Below are 23,220 nucleotides of genomic sequence, written 5' to 3' on the forward strand. Positions count from 1 at the left end.
TCCTCCGAGGCTGTGCGCACTTCATCATTCCGTTGTCGTCTCCTGCAAGTTGACTCTCGATGGGTGTTGCTTCTACAGTGACCGCACCACTGTTTGTAGCGGCATGCTCTGGCCTTGTGTCCCCGCTGGCCACACACTTAAAACAGACTATGTCTGACATGTCTCTCCTGTGATCACTAGCAGCTGCTGCGGGTCTCGCGTTGGGTTGCACTCTCGCCTTCATGATGTTATCCTCTTGTTCTTGTTGTTAGCTGCGGAGTTTTGTTTTAAATTCCGCAAACTTGATTTCTGATTCACTTTGCGTAATGTGAAGAGAAAAAGGTTTAAATGCTTCTGGTAAACATTTTAACACCATCGCTACAAGCAGACCATCACTAAGTGTCTCTCCAGCATTTCTCAGGGCTGTAATAAATGTCTCTGCGCGTATGATGTACTCGGTGACGCTTTCACTGCTTGCTTTCTTCAGAGAAGTCAGTTCTCTGACTTCTCTGATAAAGGCTGATAAAGGCTGATAATTCTTGGTTTACCTTTTCCCGCATAATAGTCTCGTAAAATTTTCAGTGCCTCGCGTCCATCATCGACAGCTTCTTTCTCTCTGCATAGGCCTGGGCATTCTTATCTTCGTCGTCCTCATCTTCGTCATCACTTTTAAATATTGTGTCTTTCAGACCTTGTAATCTAAGATGTCCCAAAAAACTTGTCTCCCACAGTTCATAATTCTTCTCGTCTCCGTCAAAAACCAACCTTACCCATCGGCCACTGGGTTCACCTGCACGCTTACTCATGGTGCTAACTTAGCATGCTAGTCCTCACCGAACACGCTGTACCTTGCGACTTTTCTGGTGGTAAACTTTCCCCTGGCGTAGCTTCAATATTTTCCTGGGCCCATAACCTGTTAGCAGAGACGGGTCTTCCAGCAGAATCTGCATGAATATTAAAGATACTTATTGTCTAGACGGAGGAATAATCACACGTGGGGCATCGGCTTTTACCGGAACATTCACACCAAAAGGTGACTTTGTTTATTGAACTCTCGTGTATACTCCGCAGCATAACAGGAAGCATCCTTTCAAAATAAAATCACAACAGATGACAATGAGGGCATACCTATTAACTAGCTCAACAATACATAAAGAAAACCACGTTTTTTTACATTACTAATTCCTTTTGTGCATAATTTTATATTGTTGTTGAAAATTAATTAATTAAAGCAACAAAACACAACAAAACTCTTTTTAGTGAGCCGAGCCGAAAGAGCCGGTTCTCTAAAAAGAGCCAGAAATCCCATCACTACCGTACAGAGCAGGGGAAGGCGGGGCTTGTTCCTTCCTAACCAGTAGGGGTGTCAAATATACTCTCTGGAGTTTTATTTTTATATTTATATTATTTATATTTTATTATTGATTTACTTTAGCTCAACTCAGTGATTAACAGAGTAATGATGAATCACAATTAACAATAACAATGTTGTAGTGCATTACTGAGTCGTGTAAACTCACTGGGTTACAATTACAACACAAAGAAATCACAAAACTCCATGAACTCAACTTATCCTTATTTATAATGGCGTAACTGTAGATATTGTAGTTTTTCTTCATCTTAAGTTTAAAGAACTTGCATATAAATCATTATAGTATGATGCTATGATACATATTATTAGGGCACTACTCCAATCTGAAATTTCATTCTGTATTCTGACGTTCCTCTTTATACTATGGTATTCCATTTGGTGCTCAGTTGAGCTGTCAAATATATTTTTGTGATGTGTATGAAATACTTATATACGTCATATAGATGTTGGCATTCACATTGCTTTAGGCATTGTTTAAGCAAAGTTTCATCAAGCTTGGTCAACTAGTCTAAAAGGAGATGGGGAATATACAAACATACATATATACATACGCTACGATCATTAGGACATAATATCTGCAAGAATTAGTAAACTGTTAAAAGGTATGGTAATATCACAAATGGTGTATTTAATTTTACTTGCCTATCTTAAAATAATATAGTATTATTATATTATTTTCTATTAAGTAATAATAATAGAAATGCATTGCCTTTCTAATACTATTGCAATAGCATGCATAGTCTATATTATTCTTAATGAATCTGCAAGTTTATTGAGTTTGAGCAATATATATAAGATGCCTGCAAAATTACAGGCTCGCATTATTAAAAATACAATATAATTTAGTGTCATCTTATAGCGTTTTTTCAGATAAGCAGCATGAACGGGGGAACATTTTAAAAATGTTTTTATAAAAGTAACAATAGTGAGTTTAGAGTGAGAAAAAAGGACCATTCACAGTCAGCAGTGGGCACCACGGAACGTAGTGCATCTGCAAGGCAAGTATTTCTAACCTAAATTCAGTAGCATTAGCTAGCTATTATACCACAGTGTTTTTATTCCGAAATGCATATGTGCAGCCCTTATTATTATTCAATCTGTAGTCCGTTCCTCCCTGTTTGAAATGATTGTTTCTCCCTTCCTATTTTATTTTGTTAGTCAACTGTCTGTTGTTGTATGTTGCATTCAGTTTTCTTCCATTTGTATCACTGTGTTAATTAGTTTTAGCTGTACTTTATTTCCCATCTCTACTTACCTTAATTCCCTTGTGTGTATTTAGAACCTATTTTCTTTGGATTTTTTTTTTTTCAGATTGTTTGTGAACCTTCTGTCATATAATCCCTGTAGTCTGGAGAAATTTAGTGTTTGCTGGATTTTTTTCCCTCTGCGAACCTGTGTTTTACTGTATCATTGACATCTGTATACAACTTTATTAAAGGTTAGTTTTCACTTTAGTCTGCTGGGTTCTGAGTGCTGTATTTGCCTCATCCCACGCTTCCTGACAGATCAGAAATGCATAGCACTGCTCCAGACAGATGCATTTAATTATTAAAATTTAAAGGAATTTTACAGTTTTACCCTTTGTTAAGTTCTAAAGGAATTATGTAAATAATTATATTTATCTAAATAATAATTATCACAATAATTTGTGAACTTAATCTTAAATATTTATTTAAATAATTGGGAAAATTAATTAAAGAAGAAGAAGTAAGAAGTAAACTTAATGTGACTTCTTCACTGTCACTTGTGGTTTTGCAGGATGGGGTCAGAATTTTCTCTGCAGTATTAAAAATGGTATTGAGTGTGTAATACGGTGTTGGCCAAGACCACAGCAAAAAGGAGAGGTAGGTGTCTACAAATGTCCAAACATCTTTGACCAACAGAACTTTGCATGCTCACTGAGACTCTAAATTTAGGATAGTCTTGGTTTAAATGCTTTTATTTGTTGTTCTGCTTTGTTTGTATGACTCATTAAAAGTAATTTGGCAGGTAACATTTTTATTTCAGAAGTTTTCTCTTGTGGTTTGTTTGTTAACAGAATTAAATCTTGAGATACAGGAAGTGCGTTGTCATTTTAAAAGTAACTCGCATCATTCGGTAATTTGTCATTTAACCACAGTGTGGTTTTAAGGGCAGCAATGAACGGGTCTTATGCCAGCAGTAGATTCTTTCTTCATTTTAAAATGTTTTGAAGGACAAATATAGCAAATTTAAATGTACTAAAAAGTAATGTTGTATTACAGCAGTATTATAGTACATAGGGGTGGTTGTAGCTCAGGAAGTAGATTATCTACTAATCAGAAGGTTTGTTGCATTCAAGTTTAATTTGACAAGATACTGAATCCCAAGTGGCTCTCTGATGCATCTATCATCCATCCATCCATTTGCTTCCGCTTATCCTTTTCAGGGTCGCAGGGGGATGCTGGAGTCTATCCCAGCTGTCATAGGGCGGGAGGCGGGGTACACCCTGGACAGGTCGCCAGTCTGTCGCAGGGCCAACACACAGGGACAGACAACCATTCGCACTCACATTCACTCCTATGGGCAATTTAGACTTTTCAATTAACCCATCCCCACAAAGTGCATGTCTTTGTCTGTGAGGCACCAGTGCTAACCACTGTGCCATTGTGCTGCCTGCATACATACAAGTGCTTGTAAGAATGGGTGAATGAGCTGTGTTGTATGTAGTGATTTGAGTGCTCAAGTACAGTAAAAAAAAAAAAAGTGCTATTCAAGGACCAGTGCATTTACCTTTACATGGCATCTGCCTTTTGAGAACTTAGTTATCTCCCTCTCTATCTTTTTCTCATTCCAAAATTATTTGGAAAAGTATTGAAAGAAATAACTTAATAACTGGTTAATAATGTTTTATTAACTGGTCGGTTAAAATATTGTCAAAAGACTCATTATAAAGCAATAAAGATCTGAGTGAGTTAAAAACAAATAGAAGTGACAGCTTACAGATGTGGCTTAACAGGACTAAACATAAACATACAGGTAGATAAGTAAAATCTGTTTGCTTACTTTAAAGTACACAGCTTCCTTCTTTCTCTCTTTTCTTTTTCTTTCTGTCTTATTTTTAAATTAAAAAAAAGTCAAATATGTCAAAATAGCTACCCAGCAATCTGAAAAAACATTTTCTTATGTTCCTGGGTGAAAGGTCCAGGTACTTTAGTTATAAGAAGTTACAGGCACTGAAACACCAGCCAGGCGATTAAGGGGCAGCATTGTTTCAGTTCAAATGCAGAAAGCCATACATAGCAAAGCTGTTGAAACTACAGTCTTGTCATCTCCATTCACTCCAATGGACCATTTTTTACAGCAATGGTGGATCATGGAGCCTCGCAAATAGTTCCTGGAAGTTAGTAACAGCTGTGCCAGCACCGAAGTTTCAGATGCACTTTTAGAAGGTAAGAAGTTTGAGCTCGGGTTTTTTAAATGTTATGAAATCAGAAAGAAAAGCTTTCAGTTGTGATTTTTTGCTGTGTTGACCAAGTGAAATATTAGCTAAATATAGCATTGAGGAATTAAGCTGTCTGGTCTGTTTAAAGTCATTTATCCTCTGCTATGTACAAACTGGTATGATAACTGCACAACAATCAGGGAAACTGATAGCTATTTTTCTGATATATGGCTTTAAATAAAAAAAACATTATTTTTGAGAAGTTTTGTATACAGTTGACTGTTAGCATCTGTGTGACGTTACAGCTCAGCTGATGACAGAAACAGAGGGAAGGCGGAGGACTCAGAATGAGACTAAAACGACAAGGTAAGTTTAAAATATGACACCAGCTCTGAAAAGAAGAATCATCTAATAAAGCAGTTTTATACAGCTGTATTACGTATGTTACCACACACTCTTTTTTTAGTGTATATTGAGCACACAAATTCATAGTAACTGATGGCACACTGTTTACCATCAACAACTAATTCATTTACATCATTCAAATTGGTTGTTAGAAATCACACCTTATCTCCTGATGCATTTACCCGTCCAGGTCTACACTGGTATGTCTAACATTTTCTTTCTCTCTCTTAACTCTGCCAGCTCAGGCATCTCAGGATAATTCAGCCTGAAAACTTTGCACTAAGGCAGCACCCTGACCATAAGACTCATATCCCTGAGTGTTTCAAGCTTATGAAGCGAACACTATATTTGCCAGTATTTTGGGCTTTGTTTGTAAGAAAAAATATTTATTACTTGAATATGATTTGCTGTATTTGTTGTTGTTTTAATCGATGATTATATTAATCTTGTTTTAAAATAAAGAATGATTTTTCTCCTCTTGGTTTCAGGTCACTCTTTTTTTTAATGTACTGTTATCTCTGAGAGAGTACAGCTTCCCCATGCACCACAGCACACAGCAGTACATATACAAGAATAACAGTGGGAAAAGAACATGCGCAGGTGAACATTCAGTTTTTCTCATAGTTATTTGAGATTTTTATAATGAATTGATTTTTGTAAACAACTGCAAGTTAATAGACAACATAAACATAGATGTGTTTGTGAGAAAACAATTATAAGACTAAAATGGCTTTTAATAGCAAGCATGTGGGGATACACTTGATACACAGCAATTTGGGTTTTAACACATCCTGAATCCTGTAAAATGTAAAATTTAACAGTAGATGGACAGAGAAATTCCTGCTTCTGTTACAAACAGTGGACGCTATTATGGTCCACCGTGTCCATTTCCCACTTTGCCTTTCTAAAACATAAAATATACACATATGTAGAAGTTGCAGTAATCTGCAGTAACAACAGATGGAGGTGGCCAACAGGAAAATAATCACAGACATTATCAACACATTTACATGCACACACATATTAGCTGCCTAGATTAATCGATTCTGACGATTAAGGACCCTCAAATGTACTTGCTATGTTTTTTGCTCACTACTGACTTCGGGGCTTTAAATACATTATCTCCCTCTGCTGGTAATGCAATTTCTGCATGCAGGAATGGATTACCATTTCATGTTTTGGAGAAACAAAGCATGAAAAGGAGACGGTGGAGCTGCGCGTCTATGCCGGTTGATGTTCAAGAGTATACCAGATAAAAAACATGGAGAAAACATAACCTTTCTTGCTCAAGAGGGGTAGGGAGAATGGATGGAACAGTAGGGTTGGCAGAAATTGAGCTATTTTTTGGCACATAAGGCAAGAGTATTAATGGAAGTAGTCTCCTAGTTACTGCCACTCCTATGCTCATTAGGGAACCACTGGCTAGCACTGTAATGCCCCAGATCTGTCATAATGATGAATATAGTTATGTGATTGCAATCTGCCTTACATGCCTCCATGTTGCACTGAGGCATGTAACACAACATGAATGTTGTACTGTACTGAAATGCTTTGGTAAGGAAATACAGCATGTATACAACAAAACCAATCAGTATTTGCAGTTGTCTCTTTGTTGTTGTGGCAACCAACACCCATGAGCATGCCTGAACTTTGTCATTGTATTGTTTTTTTTTTTTGTTTGTTGTTTAATTAAAATATAGGCACATAGTGTGGAGTTGATTTATATATATGTGTGTGCGTGAATGCGTGTATATAATTCCCCCCTTGCCCTGTAGTCGGTCGGTCTTTAACCTTCAAGCTCAGGTACTCTCCCTCATGGATCTTTGTTGTTTAATCCTGGATAGTGGTTGTGACATTCACTAGTTTTAAGCCTCCTTCCTTCTGCTTAGCGTATAGTCTCAGGGTGCTGGACTTGGGGTGAAACCCTCCATGCATGGTGAGGAGCTTCTGTGTCTTGATGTCAGTGGCTTCTGTTTCCTCCTTTGGACACTTTATTATCCCAGCTCATTGCTGTAGATTCTAGTGGTATGCATCAGTAAATTGATATCTTGGTCACTCCTGGCATACAGCTTGGTGCCATCAATGTAGAGGAGGTGGCTAATGATTGCACTATTCCATAGACAATATCCATAGCCAGTCTTGTTAATGATCTCAATGAGGGGGTTGAGGGGGCTTGACTTGCTTTCAGTGTAGATAAGCATTGGCAACACTTTTTAAGCAACTTTTCCTCCAGACGTTTCCTCCATTGAGTCACTAAGGGATAAGGTTAAATAGCCCTAAAAGTTACCTCCTGTCTCCTAACCACGTTTCCTCAACCTCAGTGGACACAGCACAAGGTCACCAACACTCAGACAAACCTCCACATCAGCATTGAAGTAACAAAATTTGAAACAAACTGTTCCCTCCACAAAGAAATCATAAGTTTAAGCTGTTGCACCATCTCCTACTCTCAAATCTTGGAACGGTTATGTCATTGACAAGCCATTAACATTTCACACCCCATGTCATACCCTAGTAAACTGCCAAGTGCACAAAAAGCTGAAACAAAAAAGGCCCTCCACTTTGTGATGGAAGTTTTGTGGTTTATGCTCACATTTAGATTCAGGTGCTCAGAATTTTACTGTAGAATGTTGTATAGCCTTTTATTTCTCAGGTGAAGGACATTCATTTGTCACTATGCCTTGGCCACAGCTGATCGCATTGCAGACTTTATTAACAGAGAATTTCATGACAACTTCTATTTGTAAGAGTGACAACAACTGGTATAAATGGGCATGAGAAAAAGAGAAGTGCGATGTTCTGAGAACCTGAAAACATTTACACAAGACACAACAGTGTGACAGTGTAGAGTGCCGTGGATGTCTGCAGTACTGACATTGTCCATAAGAATAATTCTTCTTTTTACTATTCATGTACAAGTATTGAGTATATTGATCACGATACTAATCTGCCAAGGTCATGTCGGTGCACACAAAATCCCTTAAAGCATTAAAACAGACGCTGTCATTATTTAAAATGCATTTCTCGTTCAAAATATTAATCAGACTTCTACTTTCATTATATTGTTAACTAAGAATAAAGATGATTTATTATTAGCAAGAGCATGTATAGATAAACTCTGTTTTAGCACTCTGTATTTTAACCTAAAAGGCTGGATGTTAAGACCTTTTACCTTCTCTGAAGATGTGATGACAGGTAATACACTTTCCCACCTATCTCAACAATAGAGAGCTGTAGACGATGCTAGCTCACAATAGACTTATGTTATATGCATACCATTATACATACATGTTACTGAACAAGCACATACACACACCCACATAGAGTAAACGTATACATTTTGTAACTGTGTCAAAAACCCTGTCCATCACATTCACACTTAACAACTCCACTCTAAAGTAAACCTAATGCAAAAGAGTTGAAGGATGAATAACGGTAAGAAGTGAAGGGATCCAGACAATCCATCCATTCGCTACCGCTTATCCTTTTCAGGGTCGCGGGGGGCGCTGGAGCCTATCCCAGCTGTCTGTAGGGCGAGAGGCGGGGTACCCCCTGGACAGGTCGCCAGTCTGTCACAGGGCCAACACACAGGGACAGACAACCATTCACACTCACATTCATTCACACCTAGTGACAATTTGGATTATCCAATTAACCTATCCCCACAAAGTGCATGTCTTTGGGAAGAAGCCGGAGCACCCGGAGGGAACCCACGCAAACACGGGGAGAACATGCAAACTCCACACAGAAAGACCCCGGCCTGATGGTGGAATTGAACTCAGGACCTTCTTGCTGTGCGGCAACAGTGCTGACCACCGTGCCACCGTGCTGCCTGGGATCCAGACAAGAATGAGTAAATCAGAAATGTGAAAAAAATAACCATGACAATGGTTGATTGGTCACTTATGGGGCACAATTATCAGCTCACAATATCTAACCCCCAACTGTTATGTGCCATCTCCTTTTTCTTCTTTTACTATGAGGAAGAGTGTTGTAATTGATCTCTTCCAGTTTCATAAGCACTCTGTGACTAAATTAATAGATTTATTATGTATTATAAGTTTAAAGCTACTAAATATTATATCAGCCCGTGTGTACACATAATACACTGTTCTTGGTCTCTCACAGCTACAAGCATTATACCTCATTGTTTTTCAGCCACACGACTTGGACACGTTGAAGTAACTGAGCTGACCATGAACTCCTATAGTATTCTAGTCAAATGTGATGTTAAAAGTTGTCTGAAATTAGTGGATATAATAGGATGATGATCTGCACTCCGTCGTTACAGTTGTTACATCATTTTGGAAAATTTATTTTTTCTTTGGAAAAATGTTTTATTTACATAGTGCTGTTAGTGTCCCCCTGTACTCTGTGATTCTTATGCCAGTGTTTGTCCTATAGCAAAGAGTTTGTAAGTGCCCTTAAATTATAGCACTTGGTATTTTCAGCAAAGCTTATGCAGTAGTTGGAGATGTGTAATATAGTACACTTGTGTACTGTGGTGTGTGATTACTTTTCTACATATCTCTAAAAACACAGATTTACTCAAAAAACAGGCCACATTTCAACTGAAATAAGTACTATGCAGTGCATCCGGAAAGTAATAACAGTGCTCCAGTTGTTTTATAGGCCTTACCTGACGTTATACCGTAGTGACACACATTAGATGACCCCACACAGTCATGCAAGTGCTTTCCTGAGGCCTCTGGCTATCATTACTGCTCCTGTATGGTCACCAGGAACTAGCTTGTCTGCAAACATGAATACCTTTGGCAATGTGGTGTACTTTGGAATAAGGCTGTAATATGACAAAACGTGGTACAAGTGAAGTGCTGGGAATTTTTTCACTGTATATTAAAATATTGATAACAAAAATGTAATTCAGTTTTATTTATATAGAACCAAATCACAGTTGCTTCAAGGCGCTGCGATGATACAGAGAAGACAGAAAAACCCCAACAATCAGATAACTCCCTGTGAGCAAGTGCTTGGGGACAGTGGGAAGAAAAAAACTCCCTTTTAACAGGAAGAAAACTTTGGCAGAACAAGGCTCAGAGAGTGGCGGCCATCTGCCATGACCGATTTGGGGTGAAGTGAGGAAGACAGAACAAGCATGCTGTGGAAGAGAGACAGATATTAATAATAAGTAACGATTAAATGCAAAGTGGTGTATAAACATATTTTTTAGGGCCAAGCACAATAACCTCTATTTTACCTGAATTTAGAAGCAGAAGATAACAGAGCTGACTTAAAAGAGTTGAGCATTGTGTGTTAACTGTCTATATCTATAGGAAAATCAAAAAATATTAAGATGGTAAACGGGGCATGGACACACCTATAAAAACAATAAATGCAAGAGTTTCCAGTAGATTCAAGTCAAACACACTTAAATGTGCTTCCAAAGACAAAAGCTAACTGTGGCCACAGTAATTGAAAAAAAATGGTGCTTCACTTCTGATTTGGTTATAATTGATGTTAAATTTTAGGATTTCACTTGACGAGCAGTGTTTGGCTTGCTTGTCCTGATGTAAGGTCACTGCTTGTATATGGCAAGTAACTGAGGGAGGGAGTGACAGTGATTAGTGTAGTGATACTGAAGATTTGACTTCAGTCCATATTTAGGGGAGGTGTTGAGGTTTGCTAGCTCAGCTTTTGCTGTTAGCTGTGATCTGGTCTTCCAAAAGAAATTTGCATCGATATAATATGATCTAATTTTTAAATACTGTAGATGTTTTTCATTCTTTAATTTGACTCCTCAATTCTGTTCCACAGGTGACAGCCAAAGGTTTCGCTCCACTGCTTCAGTTTGCCTACACCGCCAAGCTGGTTTTAAGTCAGGAAAACATCCATGAAGTAATTGTGTGCGCGGACGTCCTAGGTATCCATAATTTGGAGGACTCTTGCTTCCGGTTCCTTCAAGCCCAGCTTAAGAATGACAGCCAACCTAACCATAATGGCACGGTGGAATACGATGATCATATCACAACAGAGAATCCAATCTTTTCTGAGGAAATATCCTGTTATGATTCTGCAGAAATAAGGCAGCAGGACAGTCATGTTCTTGCTGACCTGCCGCAGTGTCCAAAATATAAGAAATATCAGGATGCAGTTTGTGACAACAAGCACAATGTAGAGAACCATCATATTAGTAATGACATCATTTTGGTTAACCATACCTCAATTAGCCCTCTGAGCTCACACTTCACCGACAGTAGCGCTGTTCCGCAAACACGTCTTACTCCCTCCAGGATCAAAGAAGAACCCTGTTTATTTGAGGAAGAAGGAGATGAAAGGAATGACAGCAACTCAGACTTGTGTACTGAGGAGGTATTGGAGATGGAGTTAGAGGTAGAAGAGGTTCCAGTAGAAGATGTGCAATCTTCCAGCCAAGTATCATACTCTTCCTGTTTGCATTCATACCTCCAGAGAGGTGGTCTCAGCAGCATGCCAAGCACCACCATTCAGCAGCTACTAAGCAACCAACTGTCTCTCAACCATTACAAAGAACTGGTCATACAGAGACCACAAACCAAGAGGGAATCTCTGGATGAAGTTGACCTCAACACTGGCATTGCCAATGTGATACCAGCAGCACTTACTGGTATAAGTAGAAACCTTGAAAATTCGGTGTCTAAGCATGAAGGGAAGCTGGACAGACGCAGTGTCATTTTCTCTTCTGTGCCTATCAAGCAACATATGCTGTCCCATACATATGTTGATGAGGCCATCTCAACCTTGATGCAGGAGGAATCCCTTCCCTCTAGTCAGTCATTCCTTATTACCAGCTGCCCCGTTTCAACGAAAACATCAGTGGACTCTCCTACTACTTCTACATCATGCAACCAGATTTCCAGCCCCCGTGCCTCATACTCTTACCCAGAGGATGCAACCATTGGTAGCTCATCTTCTACTTCGTCCCAGTTTGACTTTTCCTCATCGTCACAGTCAGGCTCAATTTCTGGACTTCCTCACTGCCTGGCTGGGATGGTGGAGCACAGGAATCCCCACAATGAAGTAGTCCTCACTCAAGACTACACAAAGATTAAATCTGAAAAGACATTCAGTGCTAGTGGTGGGAACTCCAGTGATGAATCAGGCTCTTTCTCAGAGGGAGACAGTGAAAGTGGCACCTCTCGAATCTCTGGACCTGAGGTTAGTATGGCTCTTTATTATACTCCATTGGCTAAAATGTCAGTGTGTTGGCATTGAGGTCGTCTGGGAACTGTCTTTCTGGCATGAGAACTGCATAAAAGCAGAACTGTATATATTTGGTTTGCAGCAGAAAAGAAGAGGAATGAAAGTCAGTAGAAGCGAGACAGAATACATGTTGAGAGGGAGGCAGGTGTAAAACTGACGATGTCAAGAGCAGAAGTAGAGATAGTGAAGTTTGATGAATTTAAATACCAAACTGCACAAAAAGAGAGTGCAGGCAGGATGTCCATGGATGTGCTGCCCACATCTCCCATCTGCTGACCCAAGCTCCAGTTATGCAGGTTATGAATATATACAGTACTGAGCAAATGTTGGAGGCCAGTCCGTGACTGATGGGCCGACTGTGTGTTTTTCTAGCCAGTTGTGCTTTTACTACATTGTTAGTGTGTTTGGGATGGTTTCATACTGACAAATGAAGCTTTTGCTAAACAGACTCTTTCCAGATGATATTGCCGTGTGGATCAAAACCTGACCACTGTATAAGACCCATCGGCACTGATGTTCAGTCCAGTTCTTGTATAGTGTGGCATACCTAGGTCGTTGCTCCCTATAGCCTTTACTGAGGAATGGCTTCTCTCCAGCCACCCTTCCACTGAGACCATTTACGAACAGTTTGTGAATCAGCTGAAGGGCCACATGCATCTCTGACGTCCTGTGTTAGGTCTTTTTCAAAGAAAGTGACTTTCAGATAGTATTCATTTGCCGTTTTTGAGCCTGTCACTTCTTCTTTTCTCCTCAGTTCAAACCGTGTCCAGTTTGTCCAGGTTAAACATAGCACCCCATGCCGATATAAAATATAATAGCTCGAATCACCTTGTTGGATCAAAAATTACATTTTATAGCTGTCAAAATGGGATATCTTTCATATTTTTCCTAAGTTCAACAAAAGAAATGGGTGCAAATGGTATATTTTTGTGACAGGTTGTGAGCAAATAAGTGCCTCTTCCCATTGTCAGCGCAATAAATGATACCATACTTGAATGTTGGCATTGTTGTGCTGAGCATTGCTTGTTTGAAGAGAACAGTTTGTGCTGTTGTAGTGGACTGTTCTGATGCAATGTAAAGCTAAGAGAAAAAAGAAGTGGTCAACATACACATGCTGTCAATGCCTTAGTATTTTAAATCAGATGCATTGAAATTTGTTTATGAGTCTTTTATTTATTCAGTCAATAGATAAAAAAAAATGTCAGTGTGTTTCCATGGAAAGAAGAAGAATACACAGAACTATAACCGTTTTGATAAGGCAGAGTTGCATAGAAAGGTAAGCCGATAGTCTCTGTTCTTTGTGCCTGAGCTGGTGCACAAACAGCAATACTAATACTGACATCTAGTGGATTTTATATCACAGTGCACTCCATCTGACAACATGCAACTGCAGCAATTGATACTTCTTCCATTTCTGAACACATACTAATAACAGTTATGTCTATAATAAGTCTTTCTATGTTGAAGTCTTATATTCACAGTGTAAAAATATTCAAATTTATAGTTAAGTACTTTACTGGGGGCACCACTTAATATAATGATTTATGACCAAGACCCTGAGACAGCTGAACATCTCCACTTGGGACAGCCACTCGGGTGAGAGCCATGACTCCAGAGTTAGAAATGCCATTTCTCATCTCAGTTACATCTTCTCAACAGTGCAGGCTCGTGGTTGTCACTTGGTGACACCAACAAAACCAGATCATCTGCAAAAAGCAGAGAAAAGATCAGAGTGTGTGATCCCACTGAAGTCGTAGATATAGAAAAATTGCAGATATGTATGTTAAATAATTTTCTTGTATAAATACGTGAAGAGTCTGATTTTTTTTTTTTGATTGAGTTCACTTCATCTAATTTTAGGACAGGTTAAAATCTAATGTTTTAGGTCATATTTATGCAAAATAAAAATAAAAAAGGAAACATTTGAGGGTTCGCAGACTTCCAAACAGCATTTTATGTAAACTATATTTGTAAATGTAAATAGAAAATATCTTAAGCATAAAATATAGTTTTCTTAATTTCCATGGCAACAGTCCTGATTCATTTGGTTTAAAATTAAATAGACTGCAATAAAGACCTGGTTTTTGTAGGTGAAGCTGCCTTTTCCTGTGGACCAGATCACCAACTTGCCACGCAATGACTTCCAGATTCTCATCAAGATGCATAAACTGAACTCAGAACAGTTGGAATTCATCCATGACATCCGCAGGCGCAGCAAAAATCGCATTGCTGCCCAGCGCTGTCGCAAGAGGAAGCTAGACTGCATCCAGAACCTGGAGAGCGAGATTCACAAACTGGTATGGTCAACTAATACACATACACACAGGTTTGTGGGTATAAAATGGAAATGTGACACTTCTTAAGCCATATTTTAATATAACATGTTCTCCAGTATCCACATTGAAAAGCTAATGCTCTACAGGTCTGTCCAGTGAGCGTGTTAACAATGTATCTAAGCCATTCACAGATTTAAAAGCAATTAAAAGTATGAACTTTTTACAGGGAATTTGTAAATATGGTGAAAGAAAACAATATGGGTGTGGGTGTAGCTCAGGAGGTACCACAGTAATTGAAAGGTTGGTTGTTCAATCCCTGGCTGCTCCAGTCTGCATGCCAAATATGGGCAAGATACTAACTAAGTTGCTCTTGAGGTCCATCGGAGTATGTTATATGTTATATAGAGTAATAAATTATTTATTTTTGTATTTTTTATATTTTTTTGCCTCTTTTCTTTTTGTTTTAGGAATTCCGGTGCAATGTATTTTTCTTTTTACATGCATTTTGTAAACCCTTAGTGATCCATAAGCTTGAACTATAATTTAAATCCACAAATGCTGGTACTAACCTCACATTTATTATATTTGGCTTTTTGGAATAACAGACCTAACACAGATGCTGTAGTGACAGAATCTGTGTGAGTGCCTCCACTCACCCTCTCCATTTGTACTTTCCTGTGTGGACTAGCGATTCATGGAGGGTGTGCTCCACTTATGGGGTGATCATGCTACTCAGCTTCACTGGAAAAGTCTACTCCAAAATACTGAAAAGGAGATTATCATCATTATTAATATCTCACTACACTATGTGGTGTTGACCCTGGTCATGGAACTTTGAACTAGCTCTTGTTTCAGGGTGCATGCGAGTTTGCCCAACAAGTCCACCTTTGGTTTGTGGATTCTGTGGGAATTCTGTGGAACTCTGTGGGAGTATGCGATATCCAGCTTGCTGTTACACACCATACACCTGCAGTGACTTCCTGCTTTGCTGGCAAGTAGGCAGACTTGTTTGCAATGGAAGTTGGACTTTTCCAGGGCTCCCCTTTGTCACCAATTCCTCTCAGAATTTTAATGCAAAGCCAAGGGGTGGAAGGCTTCCACCTTAGTGGAATCTTAATTTGAAAAAAAAAAAGAAAATTAAATGGCGTCACTACTAAAGACTGCCAGAAGGGAAACCCTCCTTGATTTTTCTCATGTTAAGCAATAGTGGATCATTGTCAGTCCACTTTTGCAGGGGTTTTTCCTGCTGTACGTAAATATCTGTTGGAATATATTGACAGTTGTTACATTGATTCCCAGCTCCAGTGCTATTACGCCTATTAAGAAACTCACTAATATCAATCTTGTAAGCACTTGTCTGTAATGTAACAATATATGATATATAAATTTTACTAGGTCTAAACTTGACGTTGCAACTTTTATTGAAAAGCAAAGAGGCTGCTCGTGTAGACATGAGATTGAGTTAAAAGATTCTTCACAGGCTTATAACTGTAATGATCGGTGTGGGGCCAGATAGGAAGTGGGCTGCAGTTAACCTGATGAAGTGATCAGCAATGAGGGAACAGCAATGTCATGATAACCTGATGATGCTTTGTCTTATGAACCCAGGTACGTGAGAAGGAGAAGCTGCTTAGCGAGCGAAACAGGCTGAAGGTTTGTATGTCCGAGCTGTTGCAGAACCTCTCTTTCCTCTCCCAGCAAGTGTGTAGGGAGGTGCAGGGCAGCCAGCCATCACCCGACTTTGCCAGCATTGATCTCACATCCAACCCCTCATCACCTTCAACTGAGGACGGGTCTGTCCAACCCACGTCACCTGTGACCCAACAAAGTGAGGTTGCTTGTACATCTAATTTGAATGCCAATCAGGAGGGGTTAGAGGATAGGCAGCCCGCAGAGGAGATGTTGCCTTTAAGGCAGGAGGATCCTGAGCTTTCACTACTGCTTGAATCTACTGACGAAGTATGTAGCCCCACTGTAACAGTGGATTTCTGTCAGGAGATGACTGTGAAATGCACAACAGAAGAACACAACAGACAAGACTGTGCTTAGAGTTTGGGGCTAAATGACACGATCGGTGCATACTTTGATATTTAAAGCATTTGTTTCTTTTCTGTTTTTTTAAATGAATGATACCAGTATTGTCTTTCAATATTGTTCAGCAGGTATTTTTTGGACTGGTATAAAATAAAAGCACTGGCAGCTTTCTCTCTTTCTGTGTTCCATTGGATTCTCTTCTTCTCTCATGCATCATGGGAGGCTAAACTCAGGAATTCTACAGAATGTACAGTAATATGCTTGTTAACATAAACCTGAACTTTACTTTGCAGTCCTGTCTAATCTTGACAGTTACTTATGTGCAAAATGATTTGTGGTAAATGTTTGGATATATTGTAAGTCAGTTTTCAGTTTGAACCACTAAAATGTGGAAAAGTTTAGTTTAGTATTATTATTTCTATTAATGTTATTTATATAAAGTAGCTTTAAGCTGTTTTGAATATGCACCCATTTTACTTCAGTGTGTTGATGCTCCTCCAGTTATTTTACCATGAATTGGAATTTGTTAAAAAAAATATTCTATATTTTAAGGAATCCCACCTTTACTTATGGCTGGGGCATGACCAAGATGACATAAATCCACACTAAAACCACTAAAGCCATTTTTAGAGATCTTTTTGGTGTTTGGGTTAAACAATGGAGCTATAATTGGACAAGTCTGAATGTTTTTAATTTTAGTGAGAGCTCAGCTAGGCCATGCTGACTTTCCTGGATATTTTTGCATGGGTATCCACACTCTCTTGCAGACCATGGCACCTTAGACAGATAATGAAATTAATGATACAAATATTCCATCTAAATGTTGTAATCAACAATTGGCTAATTGGCCTGAAAAAGAAAAACATACGTATCTCTTAAACTATTGAAGTGAATCTGATTATATAAAACAGTTTAGGCTTGACTCTATAAATTGATGCAGTAACTGTTAAGTGATGCAGGACTTTAAAGTAAAGTGTTACCAAAGTTCTGTATTTATAAAATTTCACATTGGGAGAAAAACAAATAAATGAGCTGTCATACGCATTTAGCGTTTCTTATGTCAGACTTGATCTTCACTTTTTTGTGTATTTTTTTTAATCTTCTTCTTCTGTGTTTTTTTTAAATGATTCTACTAAAGAGGCAGAGATACATTACAGAGTCAAAGCACTGTCCAGTACATCTGAGGGGGAAGATGTGGCATTGGTTACATGCTTTGTGACTTTAGCACTAAAATTAAGTATGAAGCCAACTAAGTGGTTTCCAATAGATGGTTTCCATAGGGGTTACTTTATATTTCTCCTGAAGATTTTTAAAATGTTTTCTCACTTGGTCTTTCTAATATGAGTTTAGTATAAAAATCAGAATGCAAAAACTGTAAAATTAAGCTTGGCACATCCTTGTCAAAACTGGTGGTCAAACTGGGTTTGGGGTTTCTAGAGAGACCTGTTTCACTTGATCCTGACAAAAACTAAAATGAAGTATTAATTGCTGGCCCTTCTTTAACAAAGCTTACAAAGAAATTACTGCCTTTGATTTTAAAGCATATAACTCAAAACAGTTACTACTGCATATAAGAATATTTGAATATTGCGAAAAGTTTTTTCCTATAAAAAACATCAACTTCCATATATTCTGTATTCATTACATTCAAAACATTTGAAAATCAGAAGTTATAAAAAATAATGTTGAGCTTGAGTAAAATAGTATAAATAGCATATATCCACTTGGAAACTTGGGAGAGCTTCACAGAGAGTGTACTGAGGCTGGTACTGGTGCATCAAAAGCACCATGCACAGATGTTGCTCCTTTTATAAATTCACCATCTAATTAAAGACAATGCCAGAAGCATCTTACCAGAGTTAAGGTAAAAAGCAAAGGAGCTGGTCTGTTTCTCAGTGGTCCAAAGTCATATTTTCAGATGAAGGCAAATTTTGTAATTCATTTGAAAATCAAGTTCCAGAGGAAGAGTGGAGAGCAACAGAATCCAAGGTGTCCAATGAGAAGTTTCGAAAGTTTGTGATGATTTGAGGTAACACGCCGTCAGCTGGTGTTGGTCATGGTTGTTTCACACAGTCACACCAAAGTCCAACGTGAGTGTAGCTGTCTACCAGGAGACACCTAATGCTTCCATCTGCTGACAAGCTTTATGCAGAATTTCCTTTTATATCCAGATTGGTAGGAAACTCCTACCAAATGGTTTGCTGACCATGTTATTACTGTGCTTGATTGAACTAGTCCCTCACTTCAATATTGCCATAGACACTGTTAAAAAATTATCATCTTATATGGATCATTTCTACAGAGATGTTTTTGTTGTTTGTTTATCTGGATTCTTCTCTTTGGGAATTTGGCCAGGAAAGATTGGTGATTCCAAAGAAGCTCCTCCCAAATGGTTTGCTGACCATGTTATCACTATTACCACTGTGTTTGATTAGCCCCAGAAAATTAGGCTTTAAATTAGGCTAGGCATTTCTCTCAATTGCAACATGCTAACAATGAGAAGTCACTGTTTTTGCTGGATTTTAAACTTTAGTAAATCCCAGTTGTTGACATGTGAAATTATAAAATAATCGAATAATCATTGGCTTTGTCTGAGAGAGGTCATAATGTCTTGGATCATTGGGATACATTAACCATTATAATGGGTTTAAAATTCAGTTATACTGGTACGATCTGTAACCGACAGTTTAAAAGACCAGTACATAGAATCTATTTGTGGAACTGGATAATAGAATTTATAACTTTCCATGCTCAGAAGGAGAAGTGTAAGGAAATCATATTCTGTTATTTCTTTCCTTTTGACCCATGTATTTATTGTATTAGTAATATTTTAGTGTTTGTAGTAATTATGTATTAAATTGCACTCATCTTGCATTGTTCATAAGACAACTGTGCTGAAAAGTATTCAGTGCAGCATGTTCAGTTTCAAATTAACAAATGATTTCAATGTGCTGAAACTCCAAGCAAATAGTGAATTTCTACATACGCATCAGTATCTGTAATACTGCATGGTGGTTCAAAGTTTCAAGCACACTGGCACATATTGATTTAAAGGGATGCCAGATTCATCTGTTGAAATGTCAATGGTGAGGCACGTGGCAGGGGTGAGTGCTGCTGGTGTCTGTGTTGTTGCTGCTACACAGTGAACATTATGATGAAGCATGCCCATGGCATTTTAATGTGGGTTGTGCCACTTTTAGCACAGGAAAGTCTAATATGACACTCATCTTTATTCTCAGATATCAACCCAGGAACTAAAGAGTCAAAACTTCCCTGTGTGATTATGTAAATGTGAAGCTATTAGTGTGGCAAAGATGATAGGATATTTAAATTCAAAAAGTACTCTTAATGGATAGGATGTGAGCTTGACATGCCCGCTTTAACACATGAGAATGACAGGCAATTACATGAGCAGGTCCCTCACTCACTATTGCCACACACACTGTTCTTTATTTGCAAGTCACTTGTACTTTTAAGTTGTAATATTTTAACATAAAGAGGTGTGAGTCAGTTACAATGTAGTGTAGTAAATGGTCTTTTAACTGTAGTGATAAAATTAACACAGATAGTTCATTTTAATAGAAATGATGATGTTTTATTTAGATTGGTTAAAAGTTTCAAGACTTTGTGATAAGAGTAGGATTCTAACTGGTGCTGCTAGAGGGTATAGGCTTAACCATCAAAGTAATATTTTATTCACTGGAAATTCCACTGCTCTTATAAAAAACTGCACTGTAAGTGTCACAAAACAAGGCAATCAAATTTTGTCATCACCGGGGTCTAGTAGTAGAATTTCCACAAGTTTATTTCAGGCATTTTGTTTCATTATTGATGAACCTTCCATTTCCTCCCCTCTGAAAATATTGAGAGCCAGCAATCAATATATTAAAAACTTATGTAATTAAGAAACATCATTAAACTGGGAAACATTGTTATGAAAATGTGGAATAATCACAGAACATGCATGGTTTGTATAAAAGTGCTGAAATGGAAAAATTACTTGAAATAAATAGATGTTTTGAAAATTAAAAACACTTTGTTTTGAAAATGTGTTGGGTTATCTCACAGTATCATACATCTATCATTGTTTTTATTTGTATTTATCCATAAGATTATGTGCTATAACTTCTTTTCCTTTGTGTGTGTTGGTTTTTTTCATATGCCCAATGCTTTCTCAAATGTCCTCCTGGATAAAGGAGATGTACACTTGATCTAATTAATCTGATCCATATTTGTTGATGAGCTTACAACACTGTTTCTCACAGAATATTCACTTTCCCTGTTACAAAACACCTTCAAATTTTAAAGAGGTCAATATAAAATGCTTAATCCAGTTACACCCACCTATTTTATGTCTGGTTTCTAAAAGAAAATGTCTTGTGAGGGGAAAAAACACTAATTGCAAAGATATGTGATAAATATTTGGGGTTTTGATATTTTTTGGGAATGTAGTGTGTGCAATCATAATATCACCTACACTTGCCTTTGAGTCAACATTAAATTTTGTTGTACATTTTGGAATATTTAATCCCTAATTTTAATAAAGGAGTGATATAAAACTGCTGTAAGACTGGAAAACGTCATATCATAGAATTATGTTGCCATATTTTTTTACTCCTGTTCACCACATGCGCTTTGTGCAGTCATGAAGAAACTTCATGCAGTGATTCTGTGCCTTGTTTTGGCTGTAAATTTAACAAGATTTTGGTTTAATTGAAGGTTTCACTTCAGTGAAGTAAAAGGTATCATTTGGTGGTCTGAATTTTAGAAATCCAAATGTCAGGGTACAACATTTGTAGAATGTCTAGTAGTCTTTTTGATAAATATTTTCAGTCATGTAGTGCATGTAATTCCATTTCAAATGTAAATTTAAGCCAGAGACTATCGGGGCAGCATATGTTACTATTAGGGGTGCAACGATACACAAAATTCACGGTTCGGTTCGGTTCGGTTCGGTTCGATACTTTGGTGTCACGGTTCGATATTTTTTCGATACCAAAAAAATGTTCATGCCTTTTTAATTTGTCATTTATTAAAATTATAAATATATATTTTAACTCAAAAGTACAGTTTTTAAATTTAACCCTAACCCTTGTGCGTGTTTTTTATTTTGACAGCGAATGCACACCTGCGGACCACTTATGTGCAGCCCTGGTTATTTAGCTCGTCATATTGCAGCCACAGAAATTCTTTTGTCCATGAAACCATAAAGCTGCACTTTCTTTTTGCCTTATAGTCTGATTTGTCATAACTTTTCCGTTTTGTGGTAAGCTTTTCTTTGGCTGTCACTTCTTCACCCTGACCTGTCTTATTTGGCTCAGCAGAACTAAAATATATATACTGCTGCTTTTACACAGGCACTCACATAAGCTCAGCGATTCTCTGCTCGATCAACCTCTCACATGTTTAAGCTGCGGGAGATTTCACTTGTCATGTTTGCATAGTAAGCTAACGATTAATAAGACGATGTCAGAGGAATTGGTGCACAAATTATCATCACTCACAGATCAGTGCTGTCGCTCTCTATACACAGTTTGCACGATTGCAAAGTGAAAGCAAAAAAACAAGCGCAAATTCAAACGCAATTTCAATATGTCACATATTGACAGTGGCTCACAGATGCCAATGACATAATTACCCAGCTACATTTCTGAAAGAATGCAAAAGCATTGACATATATTTTTCCTTCCTACGGTAGGCCGACGGGCAGAGTAGCCCGTCTGAAAAAAATCGCTAGCCCCCGGACGTCGGGCTAGCGATTTTGCGAGCCCTGTATCTGATTGAGGAATCACTCATCTTTGGAAAAGAGAGTTTATTACAGAGAAATGTCTCTTTCCAAAATAAAAGCTATACTATCCGCTTCTTCTGGGCTATATTATCAGCAGCATAAAGAGAATCACGTGCTAACAGCTGTCTAAATGACTCGGCTAAAGTTAGTAGCATGCTTGTTGTTTTTGTCTTTGCACTAGGATGATGTCTGCGTAAATGTGCAGTCATATTCGTTGTGTTCCCACTAGTGCTTTCAGGTTAATCTCGTTGAAATGACCTTAACGCCACAACACGGCAAATCTCCGTTAACGAGCTACCGCCGATCGCCCCGTGCATGGGGCTAGACGGCCAACACGTTAACAAGCTAACTGCGCTAACACACTAGTTCCCACCCATGTAATTGAGCATTGCATGGCACATCCAACATACTGTTTTACTTTAGTCCATGACTCGCTTACCTTCAGGGTCATACGTCACATGAAAACCAAAATAATTCCAAACGCCAGATCTGAATGAGGGTGGGGGAGGTGCCCTGCGCTCTTCCTTCTGACTATGCTGTCTGTGTTGAGCGCTCAGTGGATCTGCGCTCGACAGTGCAGCCTAGGCGGAGTAGTCGAACGCAGATTCACTGAGCGCTCAACACAGACAGCATCGTCAGAAGGAAAGTTGATAAAATAAATTACAAATGTTGTATTGTTCGATACATATGCGTACCGAACCGAAAGCACTGTATCGAACGGTTCAATATCGATACGAATATCGTTGCACCCCTAGTTACTATG

The 23,220-nt window shown here is 38.3% G+C and overlaps 1 protein-coding gene across 2 annotated transcripts in view; it reads left to right on the forward strand.

Annotated features, from left to right (window-relative positions):
* Positions 1-21,619, forward strand: part of LOC113012007 (transcription regulator protein BACH2-like) — a 62,733-nt gene extending 41,114 nt beyond the window's left edge. The window contains exons 3-5 of one of the 2 annotated variants that reach the window (XM_026151945.1): positions 10,935-12,314; positions 14,450-14,656; positions 16,244-21,619. In XM_026151945.1, the coding sequence (XP_026007730.1) occupies positions 10,935-12,314; positions 14,450-14,656; positions 16,244-16,684 (2,028 nt within the window). In that variant the 3' untranslated portion in view covers positions 16,685-21,619. The remainder of the gene's footprint in view (positions 1-10,934; positions 12,315-14,449; positions 14,657-16,243) is intronic. The other variant, XM_026151946.1, reaches the window with a different exon arrangement.
* The last annotated feature ends 1,601 nt before the right edge of the window (positions 21,620-23,220 follow it).

The sequence above is a fragment of the Astatotilapia calliptera genome, chromosome 19 (assembly GCF_900246225.1).
Source record: "Astatotilapia calliptera chromosome 19, fAstCal1.2, whole genome shotgun sequence".
NCBI lineage: Eukaryota > Metazoa > Chordata > Actinopteri > Cichliformes > Cichlidae > Astatotilapia > Astatotilapia calliptera.